The sequence below is a fragment of the Arachis ipaensis genome, chromosome B03, assembly GCF_000816755.2.
Source record: "Arachis ipaensis cultivar K30076 chromosome B03, Araip1.1, whole genome shotgun sequence".
Classification (NCBI taxonomy): Eukaryota; Viridiplantae; Streptophyta; class Magnoliopsida; order Fabales; family Fabaceae; genus Arachis; species Arachis ipaensis.
The window spans coordinates 101,845,216-101,862,916 of NC_029787.2; the positions used below are offsets into that span (position 1 = coordinate 101,845,216).

General features: G+C 35.5%; 1 protein-coding gene, 1 long non-coding RNA gene and 1 pseudogene across 5 annotated transcripts; 2 read left to right on the top strand and 1 right to left on the bottom strand.

Moving 5' to 3' along the window:
- Window positions 221-2,945, top strand: LOC107633457. Its single transcript, XM_016337083.1, has 3 exons — window positions 221-575; window positions 904-2,144; window positions 2,436-2,945. Exons 1-3 carry the CDS (start codon window positions 221-223, stop codon window positions 2,943-2,945), a joined length of 2,106 nt encoding a protein of 701 aa, XP_016192569.1.
- On the top strand, window positions 10,191-12,014 carry LOC107630770 (annotated as a pseudogene).
- Window positions 15,069-17,667, bottom strand: LOC110270261. 4 transcript variants are annotated; one of them, XR_002359593.1, is made up of 3 exons: window positions 17,420-17,667; window positions 15,874-17,234; window positions 15,069-15,795 (listed from the first exon to the last, which is right to left on the bottom strand). It is a non-coding gene; the product is annotated as an uncharacterized LOC110270261 (long non-coding RNA). The 4 variants fall into 4 exon arrangements; XR_002359592.1 differs by having other exon boundaries at window positions 15,874-16,904; window positions 17,106-17,667; XR_002359591.1 differs by having other exon boundaries at window positions 15,874-16,467; window positions 16,826-17,667.

Here is a 17,701-nt window from a genome sequence, read left to right on the forward strand (position 1 = left end):
TCTGGAAGAAACCCAAAAACTACTCAACTTTGGCTTCATCAAAGAACTCAGATACTCTACTTGGTTAGCCAACGTGGTAATGGTAAAAAAGAACAATGGTAAGTAGAGGATGTGTGTGGACTATACAAACCTTAACAATGCCTGTCCAAAGGACTCATACCCCCTCCCATGCATTGATAAACTTGTCGATAGTTCCTCTAGTTTTCAATGTTTAAGTTTCATGGATGCTTATTCTAGCTATAACCAAATCCTAACGCATGAGACTGACCAAGATAAAACTGCTTTTATTACTTACAATGGCAATTTCTGCTATAAGGTTATGCCGTTTGGACTAAAAAATGCAAGTGCTACTTACCAAAGACTTATGGACAAAATTTTCATAAATCAAATCGGCCGAAACATAGATGTCTATGTCAATGACATGGTGGCAAAATCAACACATACGGCAAACCATGTCAACGATCTAACAGAGATACTGCAACAACTTCGAAGGTACAACATGAAGCTCAACCCAGAAAAATGCGCCTTCGGAGTGCAGAGTGGAAAATTCCTCGGCTTCATGCTAACTTGGCGAGGTATTGAAGCAAATCCCCGACAAATGCCAGACAATCCTAAACATGAGGAGCCCAAAGACAGTCAAAGAAGTCCAACAACTGACTAGCCGACTTGCAGCATTGGCCAGGTTTCTACCCCGTATAGCCCACCAATCACATCATTTTTTCAAAACTCTAAGGAAATAAGAAGAGTTCCATTGGACCAAAGAATGCGAAACATCTTTCACCGAGCTCAAAGCCATACTTTTAGCACCTCCAATCCTCCAAACCCCAGAGGCTGGTAAACTACTTTATCTCTATTTATCTATTACTAACCATGCCATCAGTTCTGTCTTGATAACAAAAACAGGAAAGAAACAACATCCGATATACTTTGTCAGCAAAACCCTTCAAAACACCGAGGTCCGATACCCGAAGCTAGAAAAACTGGCTCTAGCTCTTGTCACAACAGCCAGACGCCTGCGACACTACTTCCAAAGCCATACCATTGTGGTCAGAACAGAACAACCCTTAAGACAAATACTGACGAAGCCTGAACTAGCAGGAAGGCTAATCAAATGGTCGATCGAGTTGTCAGAATACGACATCCAATATGAGTCCAGAGGAGCCATCAAATCGCAAGCACTATCCGACTTCATTGCAGAACTAACTTTAGATGAGAAAGATCCTAAAGACAACATATGGACACTATATGTCAACGGAGCCTCAAACAGCAAGGGTTCTGGAGCAGGAATACTCCTCAAGGACGAACACGGAATAGCAATAGAACAATCCCTGCAATTTACTTTCCATGCACGTAATAACCAAGCAGAGTATGAAGCTCTAATAGCAGGACTGCGACTGGCTCACACAATGGGCATCACACAGCTGAATGTGAAATGCGATTCCCTCCTTGTGGTACAACAGGTAACAGTTAACTTCCAGGTAAAAGATACATTACTAGAAAAATACAATACCATTTTCAACAACCTCGTCAACAATTTTCAAAAATTCCATATATCCCACACACCCCGCGAACAAAATGATAGGGCTGACATCCTTTCAAAATTAGCAACAACAAGAAGTCAAAGTACAACACCTATATTATCTCAACTAACACTCAACGAACCTAGTGTTATGCTAACAACAATTTCGAGCATTTCGCGGAAAGATGACTGGAGATCACCTTTCATAACCTATTTGCAAACAGGTAGCATACCAAGCAATGTTCAAAACCAAAGAAAGTTCAAAAGACAAGCAAGTTTCTACACAATACTCGGAACCGAACTATACAAAAGAGGATTTACAAGACCTCTCCTAAGATGCCTAAACACGGCAGAAGCCAAGCTAGCAATAGACGAAGTTCACGAAGGCGTCTGTGGAACGCACATTGGCAGCCGAAGTCTAGCCGCCAAAATCCTCCGATCCGGCTACTACTGGCCGATGTTACAACAAGACTGCATGAACAAAGTCAAACACTACGATCACTGCCAACGCGATGCGCAAATCATTCACAACCCAGCCGACCAATTACATACATCCGAGATATGCTGGCCATTCAACAAATGGGGGCTAGATATCATCGGACCGTTTCCACCCGCTCCAGGCCAGGTTAAATTTTTAATTGTCGCCAGTGATTATTTTACAAAATGGATAGAGGCAACACCATTGGCAAAAATCACTTCCAAAAAAATAATTTTTTTTGTATGAAAAAGCATACTATGCCGATTCGGTATTCCTCAATTCATTATTACTGATAACGGTAGACAATTTATAGATCAAAAGTTCACAACTTTCTTACAAAATTTTAAAATAGTTCAACAATTCTCTTCTCTCGAACACCCACAAACTAACGGTTTAGCCGAAGCTAGCAATAAGATCATTTTACATGGCCTTAAAAAGAAGCTTGAAGACTCAAAAGGAGAATGGGCTGAGCTTATTCCTGAAGTACTATGGAGCTATAACACAACTAAGCAATCATCAACAAGGGAAACCCCCTTTAGGCTCGTCTACGGATGTGATGCCATGATACCCGTCGAGGTATCTCTACAAAACACCAGAACTACAAACGTCAACAAAAGCGACCACATCAAAAACAGAAGGACCGAGCTTGACCTCATCGAAGAAAATCGAGACAAATCAGCACTACATCAATTAGTTGCTAAACGAGCTATAACTCGGAAATACAATAAGAAGCTCAAACCGAGGACATTCTCAGAAGAAGACCTCGTTCTCAGAAGGATAGAAGATATACGTAAACCACAAGGGCACGGCAAACTAAGCACCACTTGGGACTACCCATTCCGGATCCAAAAAGTGATCGGTAAAGGAGCATACAAAATACAAAAGCTTGATGGAACAATCCTACCAAACACTTGGAATACATCTTCTTTAAAAATGTATTTCAGCTAGTCTATAAGTCGGACATGGTAATGCACTCTTTTTTCTACTACCAGATTTTATCCCTAAGGAGGGTTTTGTTGGAGAGGTTTTAATGAGGCACACCACCCCGTAATTCATTCGTTCATTATCTTATACTACAAACAGTACTCACAGTATATATTTCGTTTCGCAATTTTCCAAATACTACCAAAAACACAAAGACTAAATCAAACAGTACGAAATATTCGACAAACACTTCGCCAAAAGACCTAACACGTCACAGATATGAACAAACTATTGAAAACTTATAGCAAAACAAATCCTCATACGAGGAAATATCATACCAACTTGTTCAAAGAAAGTCAAACATGTTCTGAAAACGCACAGAACCAAAATGCAAATTGTTTAAAAGTACAAAAACAGACAAACTATGAAACCAAATTAATCTATTACAAACTAAGCACCAGGATTCTTGCCTTCACCCTTAACACCATCATCATCCTCCACCAACTTGTCCCCAACAACCACTTTGCAGGAATCTATCATCGATAAATCAGCAGCAGGCGCCAGAAACTTTGCTTGCTCAACAGCTCTCTAGAAACCAGCAGCGAACATTTCAATCCCATGATCCTCTTTCTCAGTCTCAAGCTATTTCTTCTCAACACCAAGGACAATCAGCCTAGCCTCCAAGGCTGTCTTCTCCTCGCCGATCTTTTTTCCAGCATCCTTAGCAGCCGTCAACTTCTCCTGCAAAGAATCAACCATATCCAAAGCCGTACGAAGCTTGTTTCCCTTCTCCAAGTTATCTCGCATCAGCTAATCAACAACATCCCTATCAAACGAATCTCTTGCATGCTTCAACTCTTGGGTTCGGCCAATAAACATCAGCCGAACTCCCATCACCTACAATAAACAAAGATAACAAGTAAAAACCTACACAAGCAAACACTACTAAGAAAAAGCCACGTAAACTTGTTATACTTGCAGATACTGACAAACTCCAATATCACCAATCTCCTGAACAAGTCTAACATCGGCCGGATTTTGACAATGCTCATCCGCCACCATACTCAACGGGAAATGCTCACTCCAAAGGGAAGTCAAATCTTCATCCCCGCGATAACCATGAAGCGCCCTTTGGTTCTCGGTAAAACGCTTGACCACCTCAAGATCAATCTCTTTTCCTCCAAGCTTATCCTCGGCCACACCCACAGGCCTATCCTTCTTTACCTCACCCCTTTTCCTTTTAACTCTAACCTTCTTCGGAGATGGCTGATTAACTTCAGTACCTTTCTCCGCCATAATATGACTAGTGGAACCTTGCCTTTTAACATTCTTCGTTCGAAAATACGCTCGCAAGCTGCTTGAGGTCAAATTTGGAGCCTTTTCAACTATAAGCAAAATAAACAGGAAACGAATAAACAACCATCACCAAACCACACAAAAATAAGTTACACAAAACAAATACCTATATATCTAGCCAAGGCATCTTTATCCATTTCCAACTCTAGGAGTTCAACAACCAACAACAAACCCGAAGATGAAATATGATTAACCAAAAACTCCACAACCATCTCATTTCTATATTCCATCCCCTCCATACCTAATATCTTCCTAGGCCTCGGAACCCAGAACAACGGGAACCTCTCCAAAAAGCACTCATCTACAAACCATGGAAATTCACCTTCAGCAACACCAATCTTCAAAAACATAGACTTAACCCCTTTATACGAAGAACTATATAGGCTAAAAATAGCACGACCTGAAACACTAGCAAGGTTCAACCAACAACCACGCCTAACCCCTTTACACTGAAACAGAGCAAAGAAGACTTCCAAGGATGGCTCAATTTCTAAATATCCCATCAGAATCTGAAAAGCCCTAATGAACGCATAGGAATTATGGTGCAGCTGTGATGGTGCACACTTAAGCTGCATAAGTATGCCACACTAGAATTCAGAAAAGGGAAATTTAACACCCAAATCCACAAAAATGCAACTGTACATGAAGAAAAACTTAAACCCTTCCCCACGGTGAAAGACACAATCATCGGCACTACACGGCACGAACCTAAGCTTAATATCACTACCTTCTCTAACCCACGAAGACACTAACCCTAACTGCGACATACTTTGCTCATCGTCAAATACAGAAGCATACCCCTTCACCGAATTTGCCACCTCAGAAAAAGGACTCACAGGATTCCAAACCCAGACATCCTCCACGAGTTTAACTTCTGTCTTACCACTCACAGCTGTCCCTATCTCAACCTTTTTTCCCTTATCCATTCCGAAAATAAACAAGCACACAGAAAATAAAGAACAGGGGGGAAAGGAATAACTAACCTTTTTTACTCATCTTCCGGAAACACAAGCGAAAAAAGAAAAGCAAGTCCCAAAACCAGATAATCAAACAATCCAAACAAAAAACCACCCACCAGCCCACTACCCCATACCTTCTGCAAACGATATGCATTCAAGAACAATCCCTAGCCATCGATCGTAAAACCCAAAAAGCAAATCAGCAGCTAGATCTCACCGCCGTTACAATACCCAACACGCGTTAAAAGCAAATATCTTTTCCAACATTTCTCTTTCCTCCCTAAGAGGCGCACGAAAGTTATTAGCACGAAAATTCAAAAGAATAACCTCCTCCCACTTTTCGAAGCCGACAATAAACAAGTTAACCTTGGGGGCTCCGAGCTATAACTCGGCACACTTAAATCACCACACTCCAAAGTCGCCAACAAACGAAAGCAACCCACTTCAGATCCTGGTTCCGAGTTATAACACTTGAAAAAAGATTAACATGTTTATATCTCGACTCCCGAAACAGGTCAACCTTGGGGGTTATGATCCGTTAGCCTAAAATCGAGTCATAACAAGAATCTCGGAATCAAGAACAGCACACAACTCCTCCCAAATCTCTCTCCAAAGCCACTCAAGTCCCGAAATATCGGGCTACAGTCAAATCAGTAACAAACAATGTAGATAACGGTCTTCTAATAATTCCATTACATACGAGTGATTCACTCAGTCACAGGTACACAATACATTCAGTTTCACTCTGAATTACTTTACACTCTTACTTACTTGAGTGTTGGAGTCCCTTTGCAGGTGCCCAACGCCGCCCTCCCAGTAAACAGACAACGTTCCACCCTTCTACTCCAAGGAAAGCCGGTCTCGGCTCCAACAGGACAAGTTATACCTCGGATCATCCAGATCCACGCAGGAACACCTTCAATGAGTTATACATTGGAGAAATATTTTGACACTCAAAGTGTACCTCATTTATTGAAAAAATAGTAAGCTCAACTAGAGCTGGATGAGTTAAACAAAAAGCATAATCACACAAAAATATATATTAACTCAAGTGATGGGAAATCATCATCATCATCATCATCATCATCATCATCATCATCATTATTTACTACAATATTTTTTGCCTAAGGTAATCTTTACTCGAAACAACATTTAACAAAAGTTGCCTCAAATAGGCAAAGGCAATATTTTCGACGAGTTACCTTTGAACAGGACAAAGATAACAAAATTTTTTACAACCCAAAAATATAGTTGTCTTTGATATCTAAAACTATATTTATAAAATATTGCAATATAAAAAAACTAAGACAATATTTTTAAATAGAAATATAACATTTTATAAGAGTTGATAAAAAATTTTAACAAATAAAATTTATAAAAAGTTGCCTAAAATTGTTCATAGTTAAAAATTTTAGAGAAAAATTTTTAATCATATTCTCACCTCTTTTTTTCCTCCAAATAACTTAAAAAAAGAAAAAAAAATAAAAATAGATTTAGGTATCATCATCAGTTCATTTGAAACAATACCAGAAGCCCTAACCTACGCATCTCTTTTTTACTGTGCAGCTCCAATCAATGAACCTAACGGTGACAGCGCAACTCAACGCTCTTCTCCATCGCGCGGTATGCTTTTCCATGGCATTGTGCTCTCCTCCACGTGCGGTGCTCTTCTCCACGCACACTTCTCCACTGCGTGCGATGCACTCCTTGTTCTGTGCCGAACCACCACTCAAAACACCTCTTTTCTCATCCACTGTCGCCGAACCACCACCGGCGAGCAACCCTTCTCTCCCTTCTCTTCTCCTTCTTCCTCTTATTCTTTTTTCTTGTCTCCTCCTCTTCGCGAACCAAAGATGCAGAACCGTAGCAACTCCTGTGCTGCTGGCGAGTTCTAACGCATTCTGGTGACCACCCTTCTACCGCTCTATTGTTCTGGCGACACTACAGTGCAGCTGCATGCAAGCCTGCAACCTCCTCTCCTCCACCTTTTATTTCTCTGTTCTTCAATTTTTAGGTTTTTGGAAAAACTCATTTTGATCTTCTCTATTTTAATTCATTACGGTTTAGTTAGTTTTTAATTCTTACTCAGTAATTTCATTTAGTCAAACTAGTTTTTGCTAGTTAGGTTAATTTAGATTAAAATTAGAATTCTCTTATCCGCATTTATCTTAGTTCATAAGTAATTAAGCATGCTATTATGATTCTTGGGTCTAGAATTTTAATTTGTTTGGACTGGCTCGATTGATTTTCTATTAAACTTCAAGTTCTCCATGACTTGTCTACCGAGGTGCACTTCTCAATGTTGATTGTACTGATTCAGCAATTTGGTTCTCCATTTTTATTCTGGTATTTTTTTTCTTTTAATTTTTTCTTATTTTCAATGTAAATTACAGAATGATTAATGTAGCACCATACCACACAGAACTTTACGCATAAGTTCATAAATTAGAGGTAGTGGAGTATTATGACCTCTAAAAGAAAAATGCATACATAGGCATGTATGGAAAGAAGTTTTAACTAGGAGTCTTGAAGAAAAACTTGATGAAACAAACAGAAACGCATTGCATCGAAACGGCTAAGCGTAAAAAGGGATAGATAACAACGTATAGTAAAGATAATGTACATATATATACATGAAGTTCCAAAAAGATACAAGTAGTAAGCTCTTAACTCGACCTGCGAAGCAAAGACCGGCCAGAGTATATATATATATAGGAAGGACAACATACAAGTTTATACAAAGTGGAAAAAATATATATAATATAAAGTCCCCAAAACTCAGATATTCGCTCCCAGAGAGTCTCCAGCACGCTCAGCGGGGTGCTTCATGTCCTGTATTTGAAAAACAGCAGAACATGAAATGAAAATGGGGGTTCTCAGTATGGTAAAGGTGCCTATATAGATAATACATAAGGTCCTAGGAAGCCAGAGGCATTCCAAAACTCCAACAACCTATATCAAATCCTAGAGTTCTCACTAAATAAAAAAAAATGGTGACTATATGTAAGGATTCTAATCTAACTCTTCGTTTTCTATTTTTTGCAAACCTTCGAATCACCAAGTAGAACAACCCTCAGCATCTCCTCCACCCGCATGAGGAATCTCTCAGAAATAAACACAAATAAGACAAACAGAGAAAACATAAATATGAGAAATATATATATATATATATATATATAACCCCAAAATAGTTCCAAAAGATGGAATAAGATCCTGTTTCTCCAAGTCAACCTCTAAGAGGACAAAATAAAAATATACACAAGATGGAGAACCTATATACATATATACATATACAAGGTACAACACAAAACCCAAAAGTAGATCTTCGCTTCAGCAGAGCCTCCAACATGCTCAGCGAGGTGCCTCGCGTCCTGCATCTGAAAAACAACAATATATGTATGGAATGAGAATTGGGAGTTCTCAACATGGTAAAGGTGCCCGAATAGTTAATAAATAATGTCTCGAAAAGCCAGAGACATTCCAAAACTCCAACAATCCAAATTCATGTCCTAAAGTTTTCTCTAAACCAAACTCATGGTGACTATATCTAAGTGTTTCTAATCTAACTCTCCGTTTCTTTTCTCAGCAATCCTCCAACTTTAGGTGGAACAACCCTCAGTGCCTCCTCCACCTGTTAAAGGGATCTCTCAAAAACAAACATAGACAAAACAGATAAGAAAAACACAGATATAGATAGTAGTTTTGAGTTGAATCTTTTAGTCATTAAACTGGATCCTTAAAAATTGTATTTGAGCACGGTATTTATTATTTAATTTAAAAAAATAATCTAAAAGAATGTCAGTATATTTTAGATTTTTTTTTAAATTATTTTTTTTAAGATTTAGTGTTATGATTGAAAAAATTCAAGATAAAAAGGTCATAAATATAAGGATAAAAAATTAATTTAAAAAAAAGTAATGAATAAAAAGAGTTAATTCTCTGCCAATGAGTTATAACTCAAATAGCATAGTTTCTCCATACTCACCTAAAAAGTTGCCAGTTCGAGTCTCTCTATCTTTAATAAAAAAAAAGAGTTAATTCTCTCATGAGACTGAAACAAACTCTTAAAGTAAGCTTTTACCTCATTTGAGTTTAGGCAACAGGCTGGACTCTATTACCAGAGAGATATATTAAAACTTGGTTTGGTAAATCTCTTATCTTATGTTTATATTTATAATTTTTAAAAGGTATGGTATATTTAAAATTTTTTAATTTTTTTTAAAATTAATTTATATTTATTAAAATTAAAAAATATAATATAACTTTATATATTAATTAATATTTAAATTTAATTCTTATATTAATATCTATTATAATATTTTTAATTTTAAAAATTATTATCAAATATATTTGTTATCGTTTGAATTTATTAAATATAAATACTATAATTTTTAAAAATTTATTTTTAAAAAATTAATTTTTATAAATTATTTAAAAAATAAATAAAAACTTTATCAAACCAAACTTGAGCCGGTTTCATCACAACAAAGCAGTGCTAAGATATTATATTGTTGAGACAATATAAATAATAATTCAAAAACCAAATTGCATGTTGGACTTAACAAGTTGTGCTAAGAATGTATCAACAATATCAAGTTAACCACACTTTAATTTCATTCGTTCAACAGAACAGTAGCCCAAAATTAAACTTTCTACCTGTTTATTCAACCAATGAGTTAACGTAATGCTAGCTAGTAGAATGATTCACCAAAAAGAGAAATAAAAGATTATTGACCATCCCCTGATCAGAGATTAAATATAATAATAGTATAAAATTGAAAAAATATCAAATGAATTCCGGCGACAGGGAATTATTTAAAATTAATTAAAAAGGACCCCACCAGTCAACTGGAAGGCATGTAGTAGAAGTAGAATATTGAAAGAGGAGGGGCAAATGTGCAAATTTGTAAATATGTTATTTAATCATTCTTGTATATATAAGCATTGAAGCAGAGATGAATGGAACGTCATTGAAGAAAGTAACATAAGCTTGGATTATGTCTTGTTGTTCAACAAGTTACCAATATAATAATACACTGACAAAATAGCACCCCTCATCGTCATAATTTTGTTTTTATTTCGTTTCTATTTTTGTTCATTGTAACGACAAAACACAACTAGCTGCTTGTTCCTGTTTTTCATTTTTCAATTCAATGTCTTCTGGTCTGTATTCATTTGAAACCACTTTCCAAGCACATTCAAGCTCAGACATGGTCACTGCTGATGGAGGAGACCTTGCTTTTCTCACTGACCCTTTTCCTTTCTTCGAAAACAGCACTACTAATGATATTGGTCAACACTGTTCGAGCAACCAAAGCATGTTCGATGAGGCTCTTTCTTCTTCTTCTGTTGACCCTTTTTCATCTTGCTTCTTTTCTTTCTCTCCTCCAAGTACGCACTTAGAAAACCTTAGCCTTCAGGCCAACAACAAGAACAACCGTGTTGATCCCAATTTGGAGAGTGACTTTGCAAGTTTCTCATCGGGTTTTGATGTGACACAAGTAGTGAAGAGCGAGGAGTGCCAAATCGCTGTTGAATTTGATTATGGATATAATAATCATAATCACCAACACTTTTTTCCCCACAGTTATAGCGGTGCTGAGAATGTGGCAAAATACATGCAGAGGAGTTTCAGCAGCAACTCCTTTCATGGCAAACCTGGGAATTTTCTGTTCCAAAATAATCACTCTGACACACTAAACAACAATAATAATAATAACAACATGGAATCTCCAAGTTTTCAAAGACATGATATGAGTTCACCTGAAAACAGTGCCTTCAATGGACAAATGAGGAGGGTGTGCAGCACTGGAGATCTGCAGGTACAAATTAAATAATCAAAAACATATTTTATGCATTATTATTTCCTTTTGTAAGTTGATTAATTGTTTGACTGAAAAAATGATCATGTATCAGAAGTGTCAAAGGGAAGGATCATTGTTGGAGGAACCGAATTTCAAAGTAGGGCGTTATAGTGCTGAAGAAAGAAAAGAAAGAATATCAAAATATAGAGCCAAGAGAAGCCAGAGGAACTTCAACAAAACCATCAAGGTATGTATAATAATTAAGATGAATAATTAGAATAAAATATGGTATTAATATTAGTACTGACCAAACTATTTTGATAATCAATTTCAAACAAATTAGTTTAATAATTTATTGATAAAATAAAAATTAATTGAAAAAGAAAGAAAGAAATGTATAACACTAGCCGACAATCGACCGCGCATACGTGGCAGATTCGCACGCAACGACGAGGAGCGCGACATTATTCCTATTCCAAATCACAACGCTCCATGTTCAGCCCGAGATGATGAAGACGAAGAAGTCGATTTCTGGGTAAACTACTATTTCTCTATCAAATTCCAACATGAATACATAAATCGCTTATTTGAACTTATCATATATTGTTATAATATTAGATTGAAGGGTTGCAGTTGCATGAAGAGCAGGAGGATGTAACAGTCAACGCTTATGGACCTAATCAGTTTCAGTACTTTCGTTTCTAACAGCAGAGTTCTGTTGTTGGTGGTAATTAAAGAAATTCATTTTTAAGAAACAGATAACAAAGTCAAAATATGTAGAATATGAGGTATTGATGAGGTCAAATATGAAGAAGTTGGGTACTTGGAGGAGGGAGCCCCTAGTTAGTTTATAGTTAAGTTATTCTTGGCCCCTATTTTCTCTCTGTTTTTCTTTTTTTTTCTTCCAGGTTATGATTGATTGTCGCCAATTAGAGTATAGATAATAAATAATAATATCACTTATCCCATAATCATGACATGATATAGTAAATATGCTTTTCTTTCTAGTAAGCCCTTACACCAAACTTATTATATATATATTTCATCCATTCGTCTTCAACTTATACCATATACCAAAATAAAAATTATGTGGTTCTAAATTTTATTTACACAACAACTTTTAACTTATCATTTGTCTCTTCTCTCTCAATTCGAACCCCCATGTGGAGTCTAGTAAGTAGGTACCCCGGTCACCGCAAACTCGATATTTAACAATTTTTTAGAGCAGAATGTGGCATAGCATTTTCTAGCTATGCAGCTACTCAGCTACCACAAATTGTCAACTTGGCTTAACTAACGAAAATCACAAGTTGTTCCTCACAACATGCCACTACATTTCATCTTCGGTGATTTTTTATTTTTTATTGCATTCAACCCAATTACCGCATAATCGCTTTTTTATATTGGAGTCAAAACGAATAATGATAATCGACTGTGAGATGTGCCGCAACATTCCTAGAACAGTTCAATGGTATAGGACTATAGGTTCAAATTGGCTCGTAAATCGTAATCTTCACAATTTGACTCTCAAAAAACATATGAAATAGCAAATGCGAAAATTTTTGTGCTTGCCTTTTTGGGGGAGAAAAAAAAAGGTTGATAAATAACTAAAATAGTAGTCTCTTTAATTTCAAAATAACAATTTAGTGCAGTGGGAATTGTATCTTCCAATCAAACACCAGTCAAACAAATTCCAAGGATATAAAGGTTAATTAGTTTATATTTTTACAATCTAGTGCCGTCAAATCTTCGGCCGTAATGATGACTTAGCACACAAGAATGATGGGTTTGCCAAAGTGCAAATTCAATTTCAATACCTCCTTCTAACTGATATATAAATTTTTCTCGCGAATTGGAAGTCAGAATGAAAATAAACATAATTTCAGCAGAAGTGGACTACTTATGATTAATTTCAGCTTCCCAACACAACTTTTCCTATTTTCTTGAAATACAACGTTCCTAAATTAATAATTAATCGTAGACTACGGAAAAAAAAAAGGATAATATTCTAACCTATCTTCTTGAAAGTGAAAACCTTTTCATTTAAAAAAAAAAAAGTAAAATATCTTTTTTGTCTCCAACATTTGGGGTAAATTTTATTTGTGTCCCTAACGTTCAAATCGTCCTATTTGTATTCCTAACGTTTATAAAAGTGATTCAATGTTATCCTGCCGTCGATTACACATCATGAGCGCTTTAATTTGAGTTTTAAAAATCTATTCTTAAAGTTAGAATACAAATGTTTGGGATAAAATCAATGATCTACTCTAAAAAATAGCTCATCAAATGTTGAAACTAATTCCTACAACATTTACATAATTCACTTTTCTAGAGACATAATTGAATCTAAATACAAATAGTGGGTATAATATTAAAATCGAACATATCCAAGTGAGACCTAATTGAAAATGAATACATCCAAGTGAAAATAATTAAAAAATATAATCTGATTTGTTAGTATAATTGATAGTAAGATAATATTGAACCATTTATAAAGTTTAGGATACAAATAAGACGATTTAAACGTTAGAGACACAAATAGAACTTACCCCAAATGTTGGAGACAAAAACGATACTTTACTCTTTAAAAAATGTAAACGGTAAACCAACGGTGAATGGAAATAATAGTAGGACTAGGCTTGGGCATTTCGGTGATGAGCCTGCAATACAGAATCATGGAAGGCAAAAGATTCTCTTTTATTAATAGAGAAAGTGAATTGCATAAAAGTTTATGAAAAGCAATATTTATATACTATACTATTGACATCCATATAAAAATATAATTATTATTAATTAATTATATATTTAAATTATTTTTCTATTAACAAATTAAAGAAAATGGTATTGATGCTTAGAGTAAAGTGACAATAAATTTTTTTACAATAGCAAACGATAGATACATTATATCCTTCTATTAATTTATCTAGTAAAACTTAATAGTGATACTTATATATACCGTTAATTACTGTTATGTGTTTATTTATGAAAAATTATCACATAAATAATAATTTTTAGAGCAAAACTTTACTTATTTTAGTAGGATTCGTGATAAATAAAAAACAGTTGATAAAAATTATATGAAAATTTAAAAAATAATAAAATATTTTACTATCCGAAACTACATCATTTCTATACACATATAATAACATCAGGATTCGCACCATTATACAATTTTATTTTGTTTCACACTATTTATTGACAGAAAAATATACATATCCACCGCCTATTATCGTAGAAAGCCTAATTGATATTTTTTTACTTTGAAAACAAATTAGTTCGATGATTTAATTGTCAATTTACTCTAATGTTTATTACGAAGGATATAGATATAGCGGAATTGTTTATTTATTGAGTTATGGTATACAAACAATTTGACGGACGAATTAATAAACTATTTACAGTTTGCCCTTTTTAAAAAAAAAATACAATTTGTCCAAGTGAATTACTTCTTAAAAATTTTTAATAAAAAATTGTAATTCACCCCACCTTTTCAGAAACTAAAAAAATTGCATCGACATTTTGTTAATTTTAAATTTATCCCTCGTATTTTCGATAAACACTAATAAACTATTTTTAAGAATTAGCTTCGATTTTCAAAAGCACAAAGTTGCATACTTTTGCTCTTCAGAGCATAAAGACGCAATTTAATGGCCAATTAAAAAAATGTGAAGCTATTTAGATGCCATACACTGGTATAAAGTGCGGTAACATGTGTTGAGCTGCCATTTTGGCAGCAATACTCACTCGCACATAATATATATATAATGTGAGAAATGGAAGGAAGTTCCACTCTGTACAGGATGCTATCACAACATCAGTTTATGCTGAAAATGAAAAAGAACATTTTGAAGACAGAGCAACACAGCAAACAGATACCAAGACCGTTTTGACAGATTCTCAGCTAAACAATGTCAATCATTTATATTTATATATGGTATAGTGCCAGACCAAAAGAGATGCTTCAATTTATAAAGCTCGTGCTGCTTCTCTAAAAATATATCCATTGTTGTTTATCACAGTTTATAATCTCCATAAGCTACCCTTTTTTTCATCAATAAATCTTCTACTAGGAATAACTCGACAAGAGCAGTTACTTTTCCAAATCAGTTACAGAAAATAAAATGTGTGCTAAAAACCAAGTTATAGTTGGATAACAAAGAATATTGCTCTAATACACAATGACTTAGACGTTGGAGTGCCTTTTCTATACCATCTGGTCCTAGAATTCTTCATAGTTAAATAATAATGAAGTAACTAGCTTCCTGTTATAATGAGAATGTAATTGAAAATAGAGGGAGACAATGCCTTTAATGGGGAGAGCAGTAAGAAAAGAATGCTTATAAAATTGATCTTAATTAAGCATCCATAATGATTCCAAACACCCACTTTTGACCAGCAAGAATGAATATCAAAAAACACTTCAACATCCTATCATTGCAGTGCTATAGATTATTAGATGATTTGCCTAGCCGTATTTACAGACAACGGAGAACGAATTTCATTCCCGTGAGATATAGGGGGAAATAATAAGTGCTTAGGAAAGTTGTCCAACAGGGACAGGGTTAGACCTTTTCTTTAGTCCAACAAAAGGCTTATGATTGGTACATCGAAGGTTCCATTGTTCGATAGAATATATTTCTAGCGATTTGATTGACGATAATCAAACACAAAATCGATATTTTATTGTTTTCTTCGCACGAATGCCATGGTGTGAGCCCTTAGTGGACAAGCCAAGTTACATAAAATATATGTGATCTGGCAGACAAGAAAAGAGCTCATGTTAATATGTTAATGTCGATGGAACTTTTGTCAGGGGTAAGACTGGAAATGCACCTTTTAGCTTCAGTGGGGAATCCCATGAGCACAAGATGGTCACCAAAAGTGGCTCAACTTCATCACACTCAGACTATGCCTAAGAATGGGAGTTATTGCTTCCACAAAGTGTTACTTCTTTCTTCTTTTTTCTTCCCTTAATGAGTTTTATTTTCCCTTTAATAGACATTAATGGTGACAAATGCATGTGTGTAATGTCTAATGTTTGCCTTGAAGGCTTTGAATTTGTGAAAGTCAATCATATGCCGGTGAGAAAAGATGAAATGTTTAACGATTGCTGAGGTAGGTTAGCTGACTTTTCTTTCACACGAGCATGGTGTAATGAGTAGCTCTTTATCTTGGAATGGGATTCATGATCAAATACAATTTGCACATAAGCCAAAAGCAAAGAGAATGTCCCAAAAGTAGTCAAATGCTAGATCTCCTTATTAGGTCTTTGCAAGGACAAGAGGTTCCTTCACCAACATCTAAAGTATCCACAAAAAGCAACCATCAATTCGTTTTCTCTCTCTAGTGTGCTTCTTGTGGGCCTCTTACCAAATATCTGACAGTGACATGATTAGTGATTTCCACTGTTCTCTGCCCTGTACATCTCTGAATTCGTACTCCACTATCAATTAGTTAATCAAAATTCAAAAGAACTGAGAAAAGTTGCAGGGGGAAAAAACAACAGAACGAGCACATGAGTAGTAATATGAAGTTTGTTAGCTCACACTATGCACGGATACTCTCAAGCCTCAACATAACACCGTTAAAATATAAATCATCCTAATTACTCCATAAGTATCTAGTACAAATTATCAAAGCAGAAGTGATCCAAGACACACCCAACCATCTAATTATTGAATAATTTGAACAAATTAAGTGAAATACACCGAGATGAACCAAAAAAAGGAAGACTTGAAATTTGCAATAGCATAAATCAGCATGTTGTACTCTATTTTAGAGGTACCTTGTGTTTTCTTACATGGTTGATTGGTGTCTGCGAACCACTTCACCTACTTTCTAGAGCAACAATCTGATTAGCCAGCCTGCATAATTATACGCAATTACGAATTAGGCAACACATTCAGAGAGCAGATCAGCACGAAATTTTCAAATATGAGATTAGAATTTTCTAACCCAAACAACAACAACAATAATAATAATAATATAGCAGTATGGGAAAGCCTATTTCTTGCAAATATTTTAGAAATATGAGGTGCAAGTGCAACTTTTACTCGAGTTTTTACTTTCGAAATATGCCCCAAAGGTGCATAGCTATTTCAACATAGGGCCTAGCTGTTTTGGGTGAGGATTAGACAAGATTAAAATTCAGCTTCTATTCTTCAGTCTTTCCTGACTGCTGCTTATGGTAGAACCTGAAATTCATTCTCAAATGAAACTCCATGACAAACTAAAAATTTGAGAAAAGCTAGATTAGTACATGTCATATGTATGTACACAAACAATTAAATTCAAGATGATCAAGCCAGTTGCATTCACATCCATGCACTGGAGCCATTTACACAGATGGTGCAACAACTGTTATGGAAGACCTAACTACCTGAATTGACTTTGTTTCCTTTGGGAAGAGATGCCAGATGAGTGCTATTGATATTCTGTGCTCCAACTAGTAGAAAAACCAGAAAAGGCCCCTTAGACTGCACATTTGTGAATTGAGGTCAAAGAGGGAAAGAAAGGAAAGGGAATAAATTGGAGAGTAAAATGAACTCTCCACTTTATTCATTGCGTCCCTCCCTTCATCTCTAAGATTGCAAATCACAAATGCACCTTAGGCACAGGGTAAGCAAGCTTTTCCAAAAAAGTAATCAGATACAACGCTTTA

What these genes read in the sequence shown, in the direction of transcription:
- LOC107633457 (XM_016337083.1), top strand. Translation starts at nt 221, where the DNA reads ATGGATGCTTATTCTAGCTATAACCAAATCCTAACGCATGAGACTGAC. An exon ending in CTTCATGCTAACTTGGCGAG is followed by an intron (nt 576 to 903) that starts GTATTGAAGCAA and finishes TAACAAAAACAG; the next exon opens with GAAAGAAACAACATCCGATA. An exon ending in TTCCACCCGCTCCAGGCCAG is followed by an intron (nt 2,145 to 2,435) that starts GTTAAATTTTTA and finishes GGCCTTAAAAAG; the next exon opens with AAGCTTGAAGACTCAAAAGG.